Raw genomic sequence first — 15,910 nt, 5'->3', positions numbered from 1 at the left:
GAAAGCGTCTTGCAGTGTGAAATGTTTCACACCTCTCCTTTAGGAATTCCATGGTCCTCACCTCCAGGTTCCTTTCTTATAGCCCCTCTTTGGCTCCTTCAGGTTCATCGGACAAGAAACTCAACCTCATGCATGTGGCGTTGTGTTCATCCATAGGGGCTTTTCAACATCTCCAATGTTGATATCCCATCTCAGAGTGCAGGGCACATAATAATGGGCTCAAGTCATGGGAATCCAGGTTTCGATTGAATATCAGGAAAAACTTCTTAACTGTTAGAGCAGTGCGACAATGGAACCAATTATCTGGGGAGGTGATGAGCACTCCAATGCTGGAGGCATTCAGGAGTAAATTGGCCAGCCCACTGTCAGATCTGCTTTGATTTGGATTTCTGTACTGAGCAGGGGGTTGGATTTGATGCGCCTTAGAAGTCCTTTCCAACTCCATGATTCTATGGTTCCATAACACTGGACTTCTGGAAATGACTGATGCTAATACACTGTTAGACGGAGGGATGCTCAAACACATTGGTGGACCTTGGTTATCATCCTGCAGGACTGGAATTCAGAAACTGACTGTGTTTAGAGCTTCTTCTGCCATTTACCTAGAAAGATGTGCTCCCCCTCTTTACAAACTATTATTGTGTTCCCCCGACACACACACCCCCGGGCTGAGTTTTGACTGGCAAACTCTCCTTCCAGCATTCACATCTTGCTTTGATCTTTGCTCAGAAATAGCAAAAGGGCACCTATGGATTACATGCCTTATTTTCCCTTTATTTATTTACCGTCCATCTTGCAGCCAGGGCCACAGTAGGAAGACATAGAATCTGATATTGCTGCTGTTATAATTTAGACAAGTCTTTGGACCGCAGATGTTCTTGTACTACAACTCCCAGAAATCCTAGCCAGCATAGCTAATGCTGAAGGCTTCTGGGAGTTTTAGTCTAAGAACATCTGGAACCCCAAGGTTGGGAGCCACTGATTTAGGGTGATACCTTTCATTTGCAAAATGTTTTCAGTCTTGCTGTCGTGTTCCTTGTCAACAGTGCTGTCAAGAAAGAAAAGGCATTGATAAAAATCAAGTGTTCTCCAGAAATGTGTGGATATGCATATATAGGCATGAGTGTATATCTTTGTGTATATATGTATATCTCTGTGGATATATTTGTAATTTTTAAAAACTTTCTCTTCTGCAGTTATTATACTCCCGAGGATTGTTGATTGACCTCCTGATTAAGTCAAATGTTAGTCGATACGCTGAATTCAAAAACGTCACTCGGATCCTTGCGTTTCGGGAAGGAAGAGTGGAGCAGGTACTAGAACTACCCAAATCAAAGCTGCAATGTTTTCTGTCTTCCTTTATAGTTGGGTTTAAAGACAGCATGAGAACTCTTTTGAACTGGTAGTGTTATTTGTACCGCAAGCAGATTTGGACACAATAGCCAAACCATGATTTTTGCTACCAGATAAATCAGAGCTGCCTTTGGGTTTTGAGAGCTATTTGGGTGAGATTGTGTTAGTCAGGCCCACTTTCCGTACATGGTCACCCCTTCTCTGCTTACCTTTTGTCTTAGACTTGATGTGCTACTACTTAACTGATCTATTAATCATTAGAAATAGGGTTTAAAAGTGTTGCTATTCCAGATCTTATGATAGGGAGGAAAGTACTATTAGTTTAATGAGGGAATCTGAAATTATTACCCGAGATATGAAAAGCATTCATTCTTATGTTCATGTAGTTACTATATTCAAACTTTCCCCCAGGAATGTGACGTAAGGTGTCTTAAAAGTAAACAAATACAGTTAAAAGAAGGTTGAATAGAAGAATAAGAATCGAAAGCACATTTTGGAAATATGTCAGTAAAAGAAAACACAGCAGCCTTTGGTTAAAATAACAAGAGAGATCACAGCTGCTGAAGGCCTGCTTGAATCAAAAGGCCTTCTTTTTATGTCTGTAGTCAGTTGAGGTAGTACATGCATTGACTTGGAAATGGGAAAATTAAGGGAAATGGGAAAATTAAGGGAAAGGTACATCCAAATAGTTCTTGTTGCATTGATTTGAACCTGGAAATCCACAGAGAGAAGGTTATATGAAAAAGAAGGTCTGGGAGATATGATTTGGTAGCATAAACTGGAATCAACTTGATGGCCTCATGTTGTTTTTGTTGTTATACCTTGAAGAGTGAAGAATCCATGCAGTAGACTCCAAAAGTCTAAGGTGTAATTCATCCTCAAATCAGCTGAAATAATTCTCTCAGTCAAGGAAGCATGGATATTCTTACCTCTGTGTAGAGTGTGGGTTGTGCTTTTCAAGGATCACCATCCGTTACTTGTCGAAGCATCTTTCCCACAAAACCTTAACCCTTACCTCACCTAGTCCTCACAGGCCTTGCTCTTACAACAAACCAACATTAACAAACAAATATCCATTAATCCAGAAATAAACCCTAACGCAACCTAAGTGCCAAATGATGACAGAAACGGGTAACTCGTAGGTAGAACTAACTCAGGGGAGGGTGTCTTTAAACACTTCAGTAAAAAGAGTGGCCTTTAACATACTACAGTGGTGCCTCGCAAGACGATTGCCTCGCTGGATGAAAAACTCGCTAGACGAAGTGGTCCGGCAAGGTTTTTGGTGCCTCGCAAGACGATTGTTCCTATGGCTGTTTTTCGCATGACGAATGCACTTGCAGAGGCTAGCCAGCACCTTTTTTGAAGATCATGCCCGTTCCCCCTGCCTTCAGCAAGCCCCCAAATGGAAAAAGGAAGAAAAAAGAAAGCCTTTTACCATTCGGAGGCTTGCTGAAGGCAAGGGGAAGGGGCGCGATCTTCAAAAATGGTGCTGGACAAGCCTTTGCAAGCGCTGCTCGCCACTCAGAGGGACCCCTGCCAGTCTTTCAATGGTGCAAGGGAAGCCCCAGGGGACCTCCTAAGGCAGTGATCCAGGCATGAGCCCCCCTGCCAGTCCTCTGATGGTGCTTCCCCAGCTCCCTAAATGGTAAGTGACTTTTTTAAAAAAAATCCCCATAGGAATGCATTAATTAAATTTCAGTGCATTCCTATGGGAAACAGCTCGCAAGACGAAAATATCGCAAGACGATATTAACCTTGGAATGGATTAATTTCGTCTTGCGAGGCACCACTGTATTTGTGAACATTCGGAGGGAGAGGGCCTGCCTGGTTGAACCTCTTAACTGGAGCCCATTCCACAGGCCTGGGGCTACGACCGAGAAGGCTCAGTTTCTCATAGAGACTTTTATCTTTCTCAGAATGGTGATCTGTAGGAGCAAGGCCTGTGAGGCTGAGGTGCATTGGGAAAGATGCTTTAACCAAGTAGTGGAGTCCCAAACTGTTCAGCGGCTTTGCAAACTCTTGTTACAGGTGCCCTGTTCCAGAGCTGATGTCTTCAACAGCAAGCAGTTGACTATGGTGGAGAAGAGAGTGCTGATGAGATTCCTGACTTTTTGCCTGGACTTCGAACAACACCCTGATGAATATCAAGGTTTGGATCTCCTATTAAAGACCCAGACATCTTCATTACATGCCTTTTCCTTTCCTGGCGTTTTCATTTAATTTTCTACACGTCTATCTCTAGAATGCTACATGGCACCCTCTTTTAGAAGTCTGTGTTCTCTCTGCAGTGCATGAGGGAGTCCCATGTGTGTGAATGTCCTGAGCACTTTACTGGAGGGCAGGAGCAGACAATGTGCAGGCTACATGCAACGCCCATCCATTTTTTCATCCTACATCTCCCTTTTTTCCCCCACGCCCATTTAGACAAGGAGAAATGTTTGGGAGATTTCAAAACCATTGATTCTCCTCAGTGAGGCCTTTCTCTCCACCCCACCAGCCTCACTGGTGTGCTTGACGAGGACACGGGAGAGGGCCTTCTCTGTGGCTGCCCCCAGACTTTGGAACTCTCTCCCACTGGAGGCCAGGCTGGCCTCATCTTTGCTGTCCTTCTTCTGCAAGCAGGATGAGAGCTTTCTCTTCAGGCAGGCTTTCCCCTTAGTGACTGGTGGCCTGGGAGGGTTTTTTAAATGGATGGTTGTGCTCTGTTGTTTTTAGTATTTATTTTATTTACCATTTTTGTTTAATTGTTGTTTTGCTCTTTGTAAACAGCTCAGGTGCCTTTAGGGACTCAAGAGAGCAGATTTTTTCAAAACCAGGTCTTCCAGCCATGCGTTGTTTCCCTTTTGTGGGTGAGAGAGAGAGACATGGAACTGGCTCCTGGACTACAAAGTTTCTCTATCCTTCCTTTAAGTGGTTGGCCTTCAGGGTGATAGCGTAGCTATTCATAATGCACACAGGAATATTCTCTCTCTCTCTCTCTCTCTCTCTCTCTCTGTATTCAAAGACACACCAAAATCTCACAGTAGCATTTTTGTTCCTTGAGATGAGAGAGTGAAGACATGCCACGTGTGTTTGTGTGTATCCATTCCCAGAGCTTAGATCTGAAGCTTAGGACAGGGGCAGGCAAGCTTTAGGGGTGCAGGCACAGATTTCCTAATTCCAGAATCACTGGGGGCTTCTGCACTTCCCATTGCCACTGACAAGAAAACAAAAATGAAGTTGGCTACAAGTTCTGTTTGGTTGTATAAAAACACTTTCCCCCAATATGGTACAGACACCTCTCGCATGATTATGGCACCTCAGGTTTCACGTTTCTGGATTTCTGACTTTATTGGTTCGTTGCTTGTCATTTTTGTTAAGTGAAGCTCCAGATTCCCTAACTCGTGACTTCTTGTCCCTAAAAAAAAAAAAAACAGCTCAGAAGGAGAGTAAATTTTCAGACTATCTGAAAACCCAGAAGTTAACTCCCAACCTGCAACACTTCATCTTGTATTCCATCGCGATGGTCTCGGAGGCCGACTGCTGCACCTTAGATGGGCTGAAGGCGACCCAGAAATTCCTGCAGTGCCTTGGCCGTTATGGCAACACTCCGTTCTTGTTTCCTTTGTACGGACAAGGAGAGATCCCACAGTGCTTTTGCCGGTAAGTAGAGAAATCTTGTTTGTTCGTTTGTTAAACTGTTTCTAATCTAAACTGGTGCCGAGAGATGTCAGAGCAGGGAAAAATTCAGTAAAATCACGTTCTTCTGCTTCTTGTTCCTCCTCTTGTGGAGTTTGGACATCACCATCATTATTCTGACCCTGGCTTCTGCAGCTGTTATGATCTTATGTTGCATCCAGACCAGTCTCTAAAGGGTTTTGCGACTGGAGCTTTGAGATATGATCAGAAAAAAGGTGGGGAGAAAGGTGGGGAATTTAAATTGCTAACCGTTGGTCAGCAAAGAGGCTGCTTCTTTGTAGCTCTTTCGGCCCAACGGTTAGAGCAGCGGTCCCCAACCTTTTCGGGACCACAGACTGGCTGAGGAAGGCAGAGCACCCCTGCCTTCGTGCACATGCACAAAGGAGCGCTCTCACCTGGGCACAAGGATGGGTTCGCTCTTGTGCGCATCCGCGAAGCGGTGGGGAGCATGCACACATGTGCTAGCGTGCACGATCACTCCCTCACCCCTTCACGCATGCGCCGGTGGTCCTGCCCCCACAGACGCAACCCTCACCCCTTCACACGGGCGCTCAGGCGCATGCATGAAGGGGGAGCGCTCACGCCGGCACGTGCGCACATGCACAAATGTGGGGGGAAGTGCATGGGGAGCGGGAGGTCTGTCTTCGCGGCCCAGTCCGGCTCAAGCCACAGACTGTCACCGGGCCGCGGACCAGGGGTTGACAACCTCTGAGTTACAGTGTGTACATTTTCAGAGAGGCTTCAGACTGCCTAGTGCTGCTTTCTGCTTCTGAGTGAGTACATACAGGGTTTTGCAGCGTGGGTTTGGGCTTCAGGGTATGTTTCTATGCTGTGATATTTTTTTGGGGTGATTTTTTTTTCAGCCCCAGCGCATTCCAATGGGGCTTGCTGAGGAGTTGTTGTTGTTGTTTGGTGTTTTTTCCCCCCCGGCCTGAACGCATTCTGATGGGGCTTGCAGTGCTTTGGGTTTTTTGTTTGTTTGTTTGTTTTTTTATCCCCCCCCCCCCGGCCTGAACGGATTAATGGGGTTTCAATGCATTCCTATGAGAAATGGTGCTTCGACTTATGACCAGTTCAAGTTACTGCCATCTTTTGGAACGGATTAAGTTTGTAAGTCGAGGCACCACTGTATTCTGTTACCCAGTCCATAAGCTAAGGTTTAAAGTCTGAAATGTCAATTTGTAGCTGCCCCCTTTGGATGGTGTGATGTGTGGACTTCTGTAAACTTCTGCTGCTGCTTTACCATTCAGTCTTCAGCCATCTTTTAAGAGGATGTTCGAGACGGTCTTGTTTCAAGAAGCATTCAAGGACACGCTTGCCTAAGTTAATCTTAGTGTTCCCCATTTTGCCGTCTTTGGGGCTTTTTTAATCTATTGTCTTACGTACTTAGAGGTGTTTAATGTTGGTAAACGGGGTAGAGGGTTTTGTGGGAGTTGTCTTACTGTAAGTTGCTTAGAGTAGTACTTTGCACCATGTCAGTGGTATAAAAATGCATAAAACAAAACAACAACAACACAACAACTAGAGCCACTGACCAGATTCACATGCATACACCCAACAGCCATCTATTTCTCTTTCAGCAGTTGTCCCATTAAACACTGGAGGTGCTTTTGAAGACTTTCCCCAATGCCCAGAAAGCCAGCAGGGGTTCAGGAGTGGTTGTTTGGAATTCGATGTGGGAAAACCAGGGTCAGCCCCCATCTCGGTTATGAAAATCAGTGAGTAGCCCTGTGGCCATCTATACTGGTGCCCTCACCCCTATTTACTTAAATATTGCTCACCTCTTCTGGGAGGAAGGCTAGGGAACAGGGCCAGCACCAGGTTTGGGGGATACCTCTGGTAAGCCCCTAATACTTTCAGGGAGGTAGCCAGTCCCCTTTTTTATAATTTAATCTTTACTTTTATGTAGTGGGAGGAAACCATCACAGGCAACAGCAGCTGACAATAAAAACCACCTGGCTTTTCCCAAGTCTTCCTCCTTTTGGGGGGACAGAATTGGGTGTGTCACGCGGTCCTTCCTATCTGCTCCCCCCAACCATTCTGAGGCTTCTAGTGAAGGCACTCTCCGATTGCCCCTATTCAAGTAAAAGGCAATAGTCAATTTAGTCAGCTTCTGTAGACAGACTGTGAAGTTGGGTATTGTCTCAGACAGCAAAATATATTGGCCAAACACAAATGGAAGAAGGGTAGTCTCTACCTGAGGAGATGGGTGATGATGGTAGTGGCTACGGTAGAGCTCTTTAAATGAATATATCCATCCATCCATCCATCCATCCATCCATCCATCCATCCATCCATCCATCCATCCATCCATCCATCCATCCATCCATCCATCCATCCATCCATCCATCCATCCATCCATCCATCCAATCAGTCAATCATTACAGATTAAATATATTTATTTTGTCATAACAAAAATGACATTAACTTCCTCAGACACTCTTTCCGTGCCTGCCTAGTCAACTCAGATAGTAGTTTATTCTTCCTTTCAAAGATTGCAACTTGTAATGATGTTATTTTCTGGATGTGTGGCCTTCTTCATCCCAGTGTGTATTGTTAATTCAGAACAGTGTTTTAAGACTTCTAGGAATACTGTTCAGCTAGGCTACCAAGTGGTAACATCCCTGACTATACATCATACCCTACAATTTTTATCACCGGGTTATCAGAATAAGGTGTCACTTGTCCTGTGATTTCTAACCACCTCTTCATATTCTGTTTTAATGTAACCCTCTTAAGCGTTCCTTGCAGTCAGTTACCCTGTGTGTTCTCATCAAGGCTACTGTTATAAATGGCATGCATGCATATTTATGTGAATGATTCAAAGACATTTGTAAGTCATATCCTTGCACTCCGAATAAATTCTGCATAAACTCTGCAGTGTTCCCTCGAACTATAGGAAGGGTTTGAGTGAATATGATCAGCCTTTCCCCCTAAGCAAGGAAAGAACAAATTGGATCCTTTTTCATGCTGCTGTAGGGACACAGAAAAGCTCTACTGATGGCAGGAGTTATGCAGATCACCTTGGTTTCCCTTCCCAGTTTGAATCAGAAGCTAGTTTTGCTTCAGTTTGCTTCATTTTTCAGTCTTTTATCAGTATAGGTCAAGGTCAAGGTTCCCCTTGACATTTAGTCCAGTCGTGTCCGACTCTAGGGCGCGGTGCTCGTCCCCGTCCCCAAGCTATAGAGCCAGCGTTTTTTGTCCGGAGATAGTTTCCGTGATCATGTGGCCAGTGCCACTAGACACAGAATGCCGTTACCTTCCCACTGAGGTGGTCCCTATTTATCTACTCTCATTTGCATGCTTTCGAACGGCTAGGTTGGCAGGAGCTGGGACAAGCGACAGGAGCTCCCTCCGTTGCGTGGATTCGATCTTATGACTTAACCTGCAGTGCCATCCTGTCCCTTTTTATCAGTATGCTGTATACTATAACTAAACTATCTGTGAGCATCTGGAAGTATTTACATTTGTGTAACCATTTGGTGTTTTTTTTAAAAAAAAACTCAGTTTCCTTGTATTGTCCAAGAATTCCCTAGCCAGAATTCTGGGAATTCCTACCCATGTAAGTTATTTTCTGTGTTTCACCCGTCCTAGAACAGGGGCAGTCTTTCTGTCTGTTTCAGACTTACCTCCTATGTGAAAGTGAAAACCGCCACAGTGCTTCCTTGGGAAGTCTGGGTCTTTGTGGAAGGTGTAATCTTGCTACCCATTAGGGCTCTATAAAGAGCACCCCAAAGATTGTCAAAAGAGCGTCTTTTTAGTAGCAGCACCAGAAATTTCCAGGGAGGTTTGTCTGATGCTGTCCTTGTGTTCTTTTGGGTACCTGGTGAATCCCCTTTTTTGTTCCCTTTGGTCTTTTCCATGATTTGTAGGCTGACCTAGTGATAAAACCCACATGAAAGCTCCTGGATGTCAGTGTCATTCTGAGGTCTGGGCTACATGTTGTATGCTGATGGCACCCAGCAACATCTTGTCTTGTTTCCCATTGGTTGTGCGGAAGAAGACCTTTCGGGTTAGGTTATGAAAACTAAAGAGAATATAGACTAAAATGATCTCCCCACTGAGTCCCATAAATTGGGATTAAAAACTTCAGACCATCTTGTCTGAAACTTCACTATAGATGTCTCGGATGATTCGCAAAGATTCGTACTTCATAGCCATAGGTTGGTGCATGCTTTGTGCGCAGAAGGTTCAATCCCCAGCATCTGAGATCAGATATAGGTGGTTCCAAAAACATCACAGCCGATCACCTGGGGAAGCTGCTGCCAGCCAGAGCATAGTCTAATCTGACCTCAGATGGCTTCCTCTATTTGCAACTTTCTGAACTCTGTGTTTCTTTTATTGTGCTAGTAGGAAATTTTTCAACACAACAGCGGGATAAATATTTTGGTTGATGCGTTTCTGTTATATTGGGGTTTGAGGTGTTTTTTTTTAAAAAAATTGATCTTTGTGAGTGGAGTTAAGGTGTGGAGACCTTCACTGTGCTTGTGGTTGGTTGTGTTTTTTCTCCTCCAGCCTTTTCCCCTCGAGGAGAGTATCTTTAGTTTGGGACAAACAGCGGTGAGGTGAGATAATCCATCACTTCTGAGGCCTGTTTTCCAGTGATGGATGGATAGATTGGTAAAGTAACTCAATAATCTTCATTTTTTTCTCTCAGGTTATTCACAGATCAGTGAGCGCTGTCGTTAATAAAGCTATGGAATGCTTTTGTGTCCTTGCCCATATTATTTCTCAAGTTTTGACAGGACAAGACTTTTAATTTGAAAATAACCTTTGTGTTGAAACATGCCTCCTAAGCATACAAAGTCCTTTAAGAGTGCAGCGCTTCATTGTCCCCTTGTTCAGCATGATACCTGTTTCTTGCAAAACACCCATTTTGGAAAACAGCCAGTGTATTCCCTACTCCCCGCCGCCCCCAGCCCAAATAGCCATAGGTTTACACATGAGTTTTGGGGGGAAATGAGGCATGCTACATCCTTGTTTCAAATAAATTTGGTGATATCCTGATCCAGAAAGGCGATGTCACTGCTCTCAGAGCTGTTGCTTACAGTCATGAAGAGAGTGCAGAGTTTTCGAAACCCGTTGGATTCAAAGGAGACAAACTGCATTTATGATGAATTTCCATTGAAGCTTCTCCCAGAAACCCAGCTGGGCAGGAAAACTGGTGTGGTAGGGTGGCTGAGGATGATAGACTAGGATAGGATGGCAGTCATGTGGCACATGGGCTGTTTAACCCCTTGGATCAGTGGTCTCCAACCTTGGGCCTCCAGATGTTCTTGGACTTCAACTCCCAGAAATCCTGGCCAGCAGAAGTGGCAGCGAAGGCTTCTGGGAGTTGTAGTCCAAGAACATTTGGAGGCCCAAGGTTGAGGACCACTGCCTTGGATAGTTTTGAAGGCCATGGGTCTCTCCGGCCTCCTCGCAACAAGGCCTCCATAACCATTTGTTACCACAGGGGATTTCCTGGGAAGTCTTTAGGAACAGCATTTCTTGTTTATAAACAAGCTGTATCCCACCCTCACATTTTTAATGTTAAAAGAAGACTTTTTTTTTTACAGAAATTGAAGGTAGTCTTCAAGTCAGTTTTGGTTCCATTCCACTGACACCCGACATCTCATTTGAGGGACCCGTGTGATCGGGGCAAATCCCAGGGTAAGAACCGGCCTGCAGAGCCCCAAACTGGACTCAGGACCCCAGAATCGAGTTCAAATCCATGTTCAGCCATAAAGGTCTGGAGATCCCATTCCCTCGGCTTCTATTTCCCATTCCTTCCCTCCAAGCAGTGGTGTGTTATACACAGTCACGCTTCTGCCCCATTTATCTCCTGCGCTATAAGGCAGCTAGAGTTGGGAGAGAGGAAATGATCGCCCAGGGAATCCACTGAACCTTCTTAGTCTTTCTCTTCAAAATTCAAACCATTATACCACCCTGACCGTCATGAATCCCGTCTCTTCCCTGATCTCACTAGGCGCCCCTAAGCAAGCCATTTTTTTCCCCCAATTCCAGTCATCTCATCTCATATAGGCGGTAATGCATCAGAGATATCAGGCCAGATAGCTCAGCAGGTTAGGTGTCTGGCTGCAGAGCCAGGAGTTGGGAGTTTAATTTCCGCCACTGTGTGGGGAAGAGCCAACCTGGGTAGCCTTGGGTTACCTGCACGGTCCCAGAAGAAGAGGGTGGGAAGCCACTTCTGACTAAACTGAACCTAGAACATCCTGGAAAGGGTCACCATTGGTCAGAATGGAGTTGACAGCACGTTGTTGTTGTTGTTGTTGTTGTTGCTGCAGCTGCCTCTGGCCTTGCTCACTGGAGATGATCAAAGCAGTAGCTTGTACATCTAAAGTCACCAGGTTGGGGAAGATTGCCATATATCGAGAGTGGGGTGGGTCGGGTTCAGCCCGCCCCTCCCAACACACATGAAATGCCCAGTCATGCCTTTGGTGGGGCATGATTGGCATTTTTGTGCCATGTCTGTTTCAGACGTGAGAGAGGTCTCCCCACCCACTCACCCCAACAAAAAATGATGATCTTGTCACTCCTGATTTTGAACAGAAAGAATCCCTACAAGGTCTTACGGAAACCTAAAAAGCTCCCAAAGAGAATGGAGTTCCCCCCCCCCAAAGGAGTCTAGTGTTTGTGTGAACGCAACCCTGGGCTGCTAGGAATTGCCTTCTTTTGCCTTATGAGTTTGTTGGAAGCCTTATGACTACATGGTGCAGGCGTAGAACAGTCTGGACTCTGTTGATTGCGAGTTCACATGTCCTTTTTTAATCCGCTTTTGCTGACGAGGCAGGAAATAAGCATACTTCACGCTCTCCCAAGTCCTGCTCTCACTGAGTATTAAAAGGAGATTATTTCTGTGTGTGTTTTTTTTCTTTGTTCAAAATCAAGGAATCCAATTCAGAGACACCTGCAATTCTCCTCTGCCTTCCGAATGTGTGAATCGAGGAGCATCCGATCCCGGGGGCAGAGTCGTCCTGTCGCAACGGATGCAGCAACCCTGACGCTCCCCTTTACTTTCCCTTGTAACATTAGTGTTTTAATTAAAGAAAACAACTAGTTGGAGGCAGTTACTTTCTGTGAAATGTAATGAAGATTTATTTTAGGGAGTGACCTTCACTGTATTAGCTTCCACAGTAATCAGTAGAATTAATAGAATAATCAAATTATATACAAACTCATAAATCATTCTGAATGTGCTGTCAAAAGTTCAGCTATATTGCAGCTGTATTAGAAATTGCAGCTGCTGATTCTTGATAGGAACTGAAATGGAATTTAAGGGCTAGGGATGTTTGGGGAGAGGGGTGGAAGGAGAAGGCCTAAAATTTTCACAACTGTTAATTTAGTTGTAATGATATTTGATGTCAGCGGGGCAAAGTTGAAGCGGAGTGCAGAGCAGCCGCGATCTTTCAGCGAAACCTGAATTATAGGCAGAGACAGTAGCCAGTTAATTAGAGGAGGATCAGTTTAAACATCTGTCATTTAGGGTCAATAGTAGGAGAGTTCGGTTGTCTTTTGGTTCTAGCCAAATAGTATTGAGTCGTCTGGCGTAAAAGATCAAGGAATAAATAATAATAATACTGACATGAGGGCGTCCCATGTAGATTTTAACTTATTCCTATCCCATAAAGAATGCTGGAAGGTTAATTTCAAATTGCATTCCACTCACAGACACCCCCCGGTATATTTTATTAATACATGATGTTCACATAAATGGTGAGGATGATCAGGTACAGATAGTGCTTAGAGAGGTGAGACCAGGTGATAGTTGTTCCCTGCTGAACAGGTGGAGGTGGCCTCAGTCTCTCACGTTGCTTTCTAATACAAGGGCAGGGTTTGGAAACTAGTTTTGAGCTACCGGCGCCAGAATTTTCCTGCCAAGATGGAACGTTCTGGAAGCTGTAGCCTAGAATGGTGATGTTTCTGGGCAAGCTAGAAGAATTTCTTTCATCCAGAGGGTGAAATTTCAGTGTCAGCAGAGTTTGGGGTGGGGTGGGGGCTGCATTCCTACTAAGGAGATAGGACCAAATATATCTGCACACTGTATTTCAGTTCATTGTTTTCTGAATAGTTTTTATCCCAGAGCTATAATTGCAATTAATAATGAGCTTAAAGACACCAGTAGTGAATAATTAGTTGGACTGTGCTACTTGGCCTGCGGTGTAGATGTTTGTATTTTTAGTGGGGGACTTTTGTGGGTGGGGAGTGTTTGGGGAATTTTATGTGTCTGCATGTGTCTGGTCTCTGGGTGTCTGTGAATTTCGTTGTATGGGTATACTGTGTATATACTTACAATGACAATAAATTATTATCATTATCATTATCATTATCATTATCATTATTATTATTATTATTATTATTATTATTATTATTATTATTATTATTATTATTATTATTATTATTATTATTATTATTATTATTATTATTATTATTATTAAAAACATGCCGTTTGAATAGCCACTGAGAGCTTTAGCCTACCATTCGCAATGGACACCTGCTTTTAACTATAATATCGACTTAATTTTAATTTTGATTATGTTTATGTTATTTTATATTATTGCCACAGTTGTAAACTGCCCAGAATGACCGTTGGTTCAGATGGGCAGGAATGATGGAATGAATGAATGAATGAATATTTCAGATTAAAGTTCTTCCTGCCAGCAACAGAGGCTTGGGAAGGGCATTTCAGCATTTTGGAATGGGAAAAATCGGAAATGATGATCTTGTGTGGACATCTGGAGCACTCTGAAGGACTGGATTTGGACCCTGAGATCCTAGGACCCAGTGCAAAAATAGCATTAGAGCCCAGTCATTCTCATTCCTGATACTAGGAGCTTTGTTTGGTGTAGAAGATCCTCCTCTCGACATAATTTCTGTCTGAAGCTTTTGCAACTGAGCCACGAAATCCAAGAGTGCAGGGTGGGGACAGACCGTCTTGTCTTCAATCTGTTTTTCCACCTTTTTTTTGTTTTAATTTTAAAGTTCAAGAATACAAGTTTTCCCACTTGTTGATCCAGCTGGATACAGCAGACTGCCTCCCCTCCCAACCCATTTAATTGAAAAAGTGGTCATATGCTGTCTCTTCTCTTGTTAGATCTTCACTTGCTGATTCATAAACATTTGCCTAATAAATTCATCTGTTTAATTTGCTGCGTTGAATTGCCAAGCACCCTTGGCAATTCTGCACCGTGTTGATTTTGCCTTTGGAAATATTTACTCTTTCTGTTTTGTTTTGTTTTGGTTTGCTTTATTTATTACGGAAAGCATCAGGACTTCGTTTCTGCTTTCGCGCTTCTTGGTTTCTCTGGTGTTCTCCCTTGTGTGTTCCTTCTTATCCGTTGATTCGCTGTGGTTTTTGCGTTTGGTGACCTTTCTTTCCATTGAGAGAGAACCCTTTATTGGAAACGCACACACAAAAGGCACGGCTCAGGCATCTGCTGTTGCCTTTTATCATCTCTGAATGGATTTGGTTTGCTATCAAGTCACAGATGTGCGGTGGCAGAGACAGAAGCATAAAGACATTGTTGTAGGGCTCAGAAAGGAGGGCGGCCGAGGAAATGTATTTTGATGGTAAATGCTGCCTTGGCCCCCATCTTTCAGAACGCTATTATGCACCCAAGACACCTAATGGCAGTTCAGTGCTGGGCTGGGGGGAGAGATGGCCAGGCTTGGTGGTCTGGACTGCTTGGCCGGGTGAAGTGATTACTCTTGCAGAGTTTTGCATGTTTGTTTAAACACTTCTAGCGGTGCAGCAGAAGTGCAAAGATTCACAGCGCAGGTTAGCTTCAAGTCCCGCACGTTAGTCTCCCGCTTTTCTCATTAACTGGCACCTACAGTCTCAGAAAGTCACTCTTAGACATCAGGGGTAGAAAGAATAAAAACCGTTTCCTTTATTTACAGTGAACAGCAAACCAACAAACACAACTGCTTTCAGCAACTGACTTTCATAGTTTGTAGAGAGGGGAAGAGCTCTGAGCAGAGAGGTGGGGCTCTCTTTGAATGCGGAGGCAGGAAAGGAATGATTGGTTAGCGCTGGATAGTCAGTCCAGCCCAGAAAAGTCCCTCCCAGCTAATCCTACTAAGGCTGCAAAATCTCCTACAATTACCAAACTTGCTCTCACTTTTAAGGGGTGGGGTGGTTGCAATGATTGCTCAGCTTCATTTTTTAAAAAAAAAATTAAAACCTATAAACTCCGTAGAGGCCAGAGTCTCTCTCGTCTGCTAATGGTGCCGTGGTGCTCGGTAGACCTCGGTGCCAATTTCTACTTGGCTGCATATCATATTGGAAACCCATGAGTCAGAAGGGAGAAGAGCCATGTAATGCCACCTTGAGTTCTTTGTAGAAGAGGCAGACTTTAAATGTAGCAAATCCAGAAATGCTGGGTATACATTTGGTACTGGATAAACAATAATATATTTATATACAGTGGTGCCCTGCATGACAACAACCCCGCAGAACGACAAAATTGCATGACAATGACTTTTTTGCAATTGCTATAGTGTTCGCAAAACGATGTTTCCTATGGGGGATTTTCGTTTGACAACGATTAGGTCCTTGCCTCGCAAACTGTTCGCAAAACGATGATTTTTCCGGCTCCGGGTAGTGAGACTATGACTCCCAGGAAGCACCACAGCAACTCCCTTTTCAGTACATTGCTACCAGGAAGGAAGGCCGGAACTAGGCCATGCAGCCCCAGAGATAGACCCTGGCCCAGGTGAGCAGAATTTAGGTGTCTGCAAGTACAGTGGCTCCCCGCTTTACAATTACCCCACATCACGCTTCATGACGTTTTTGCGATCGCAAAACGATGGTCTAAATAGGGTTTTTTCGCTTTGCGATGATCGGTTCCCTGCTTCAGGAACCGATTCTTCGCAAAAC

General features: G+C 44.3%; 1 protein-coding gene across 2 annotated transcripts in view; it reads left to right on the top strand.

Moving 5' to 3' along the window:
* Positions 1–15,910, top strand: part of CHM (CHM Rab escort protein) — a 73,211-nt gene that overhangs the window by 23,597 nt on the left and 33,704 nt on the right. For both annotated transcript variants that reach the window (XM_072981098.2, XM_072981096.2), the window contains exons 6-8: positions 1,197–1,313; positions 3,382–3,502; positions 4,770–4,995. In XM_072981098.2, the coding sequence (XP_072837199.2) occupies positions 1,197–1,313; positions 3,382–3,502; positions 4,770–4,995 (464 nt within the window). The remainder of the gene's footprint in view (positions 1–1,196; positions 1,314–3,381; positions 3,503–4,769; positions 4,996–15,910) is intronic.

The sequence above is a fragment of the Pogona vitticeps genome, chromosome 11 (assembly GCF_051106095.1).
Source record: "Pogona vitticeps strain Pit_001003342236 chromosome 11, PviZW2.1, whole genome shotgun sequence".
Lineage (NCBI taxonomy): Eukaryota > Metazoa > Chordata > Lepidosauria > Squamata > Agamidae > Pogona > Pogona vitticeps.
The sequence above is the reverse complement of the archived record's forward strand: the minus strand, read 5'-3'. Positions and strand labels throughout refer to the sequence as shown.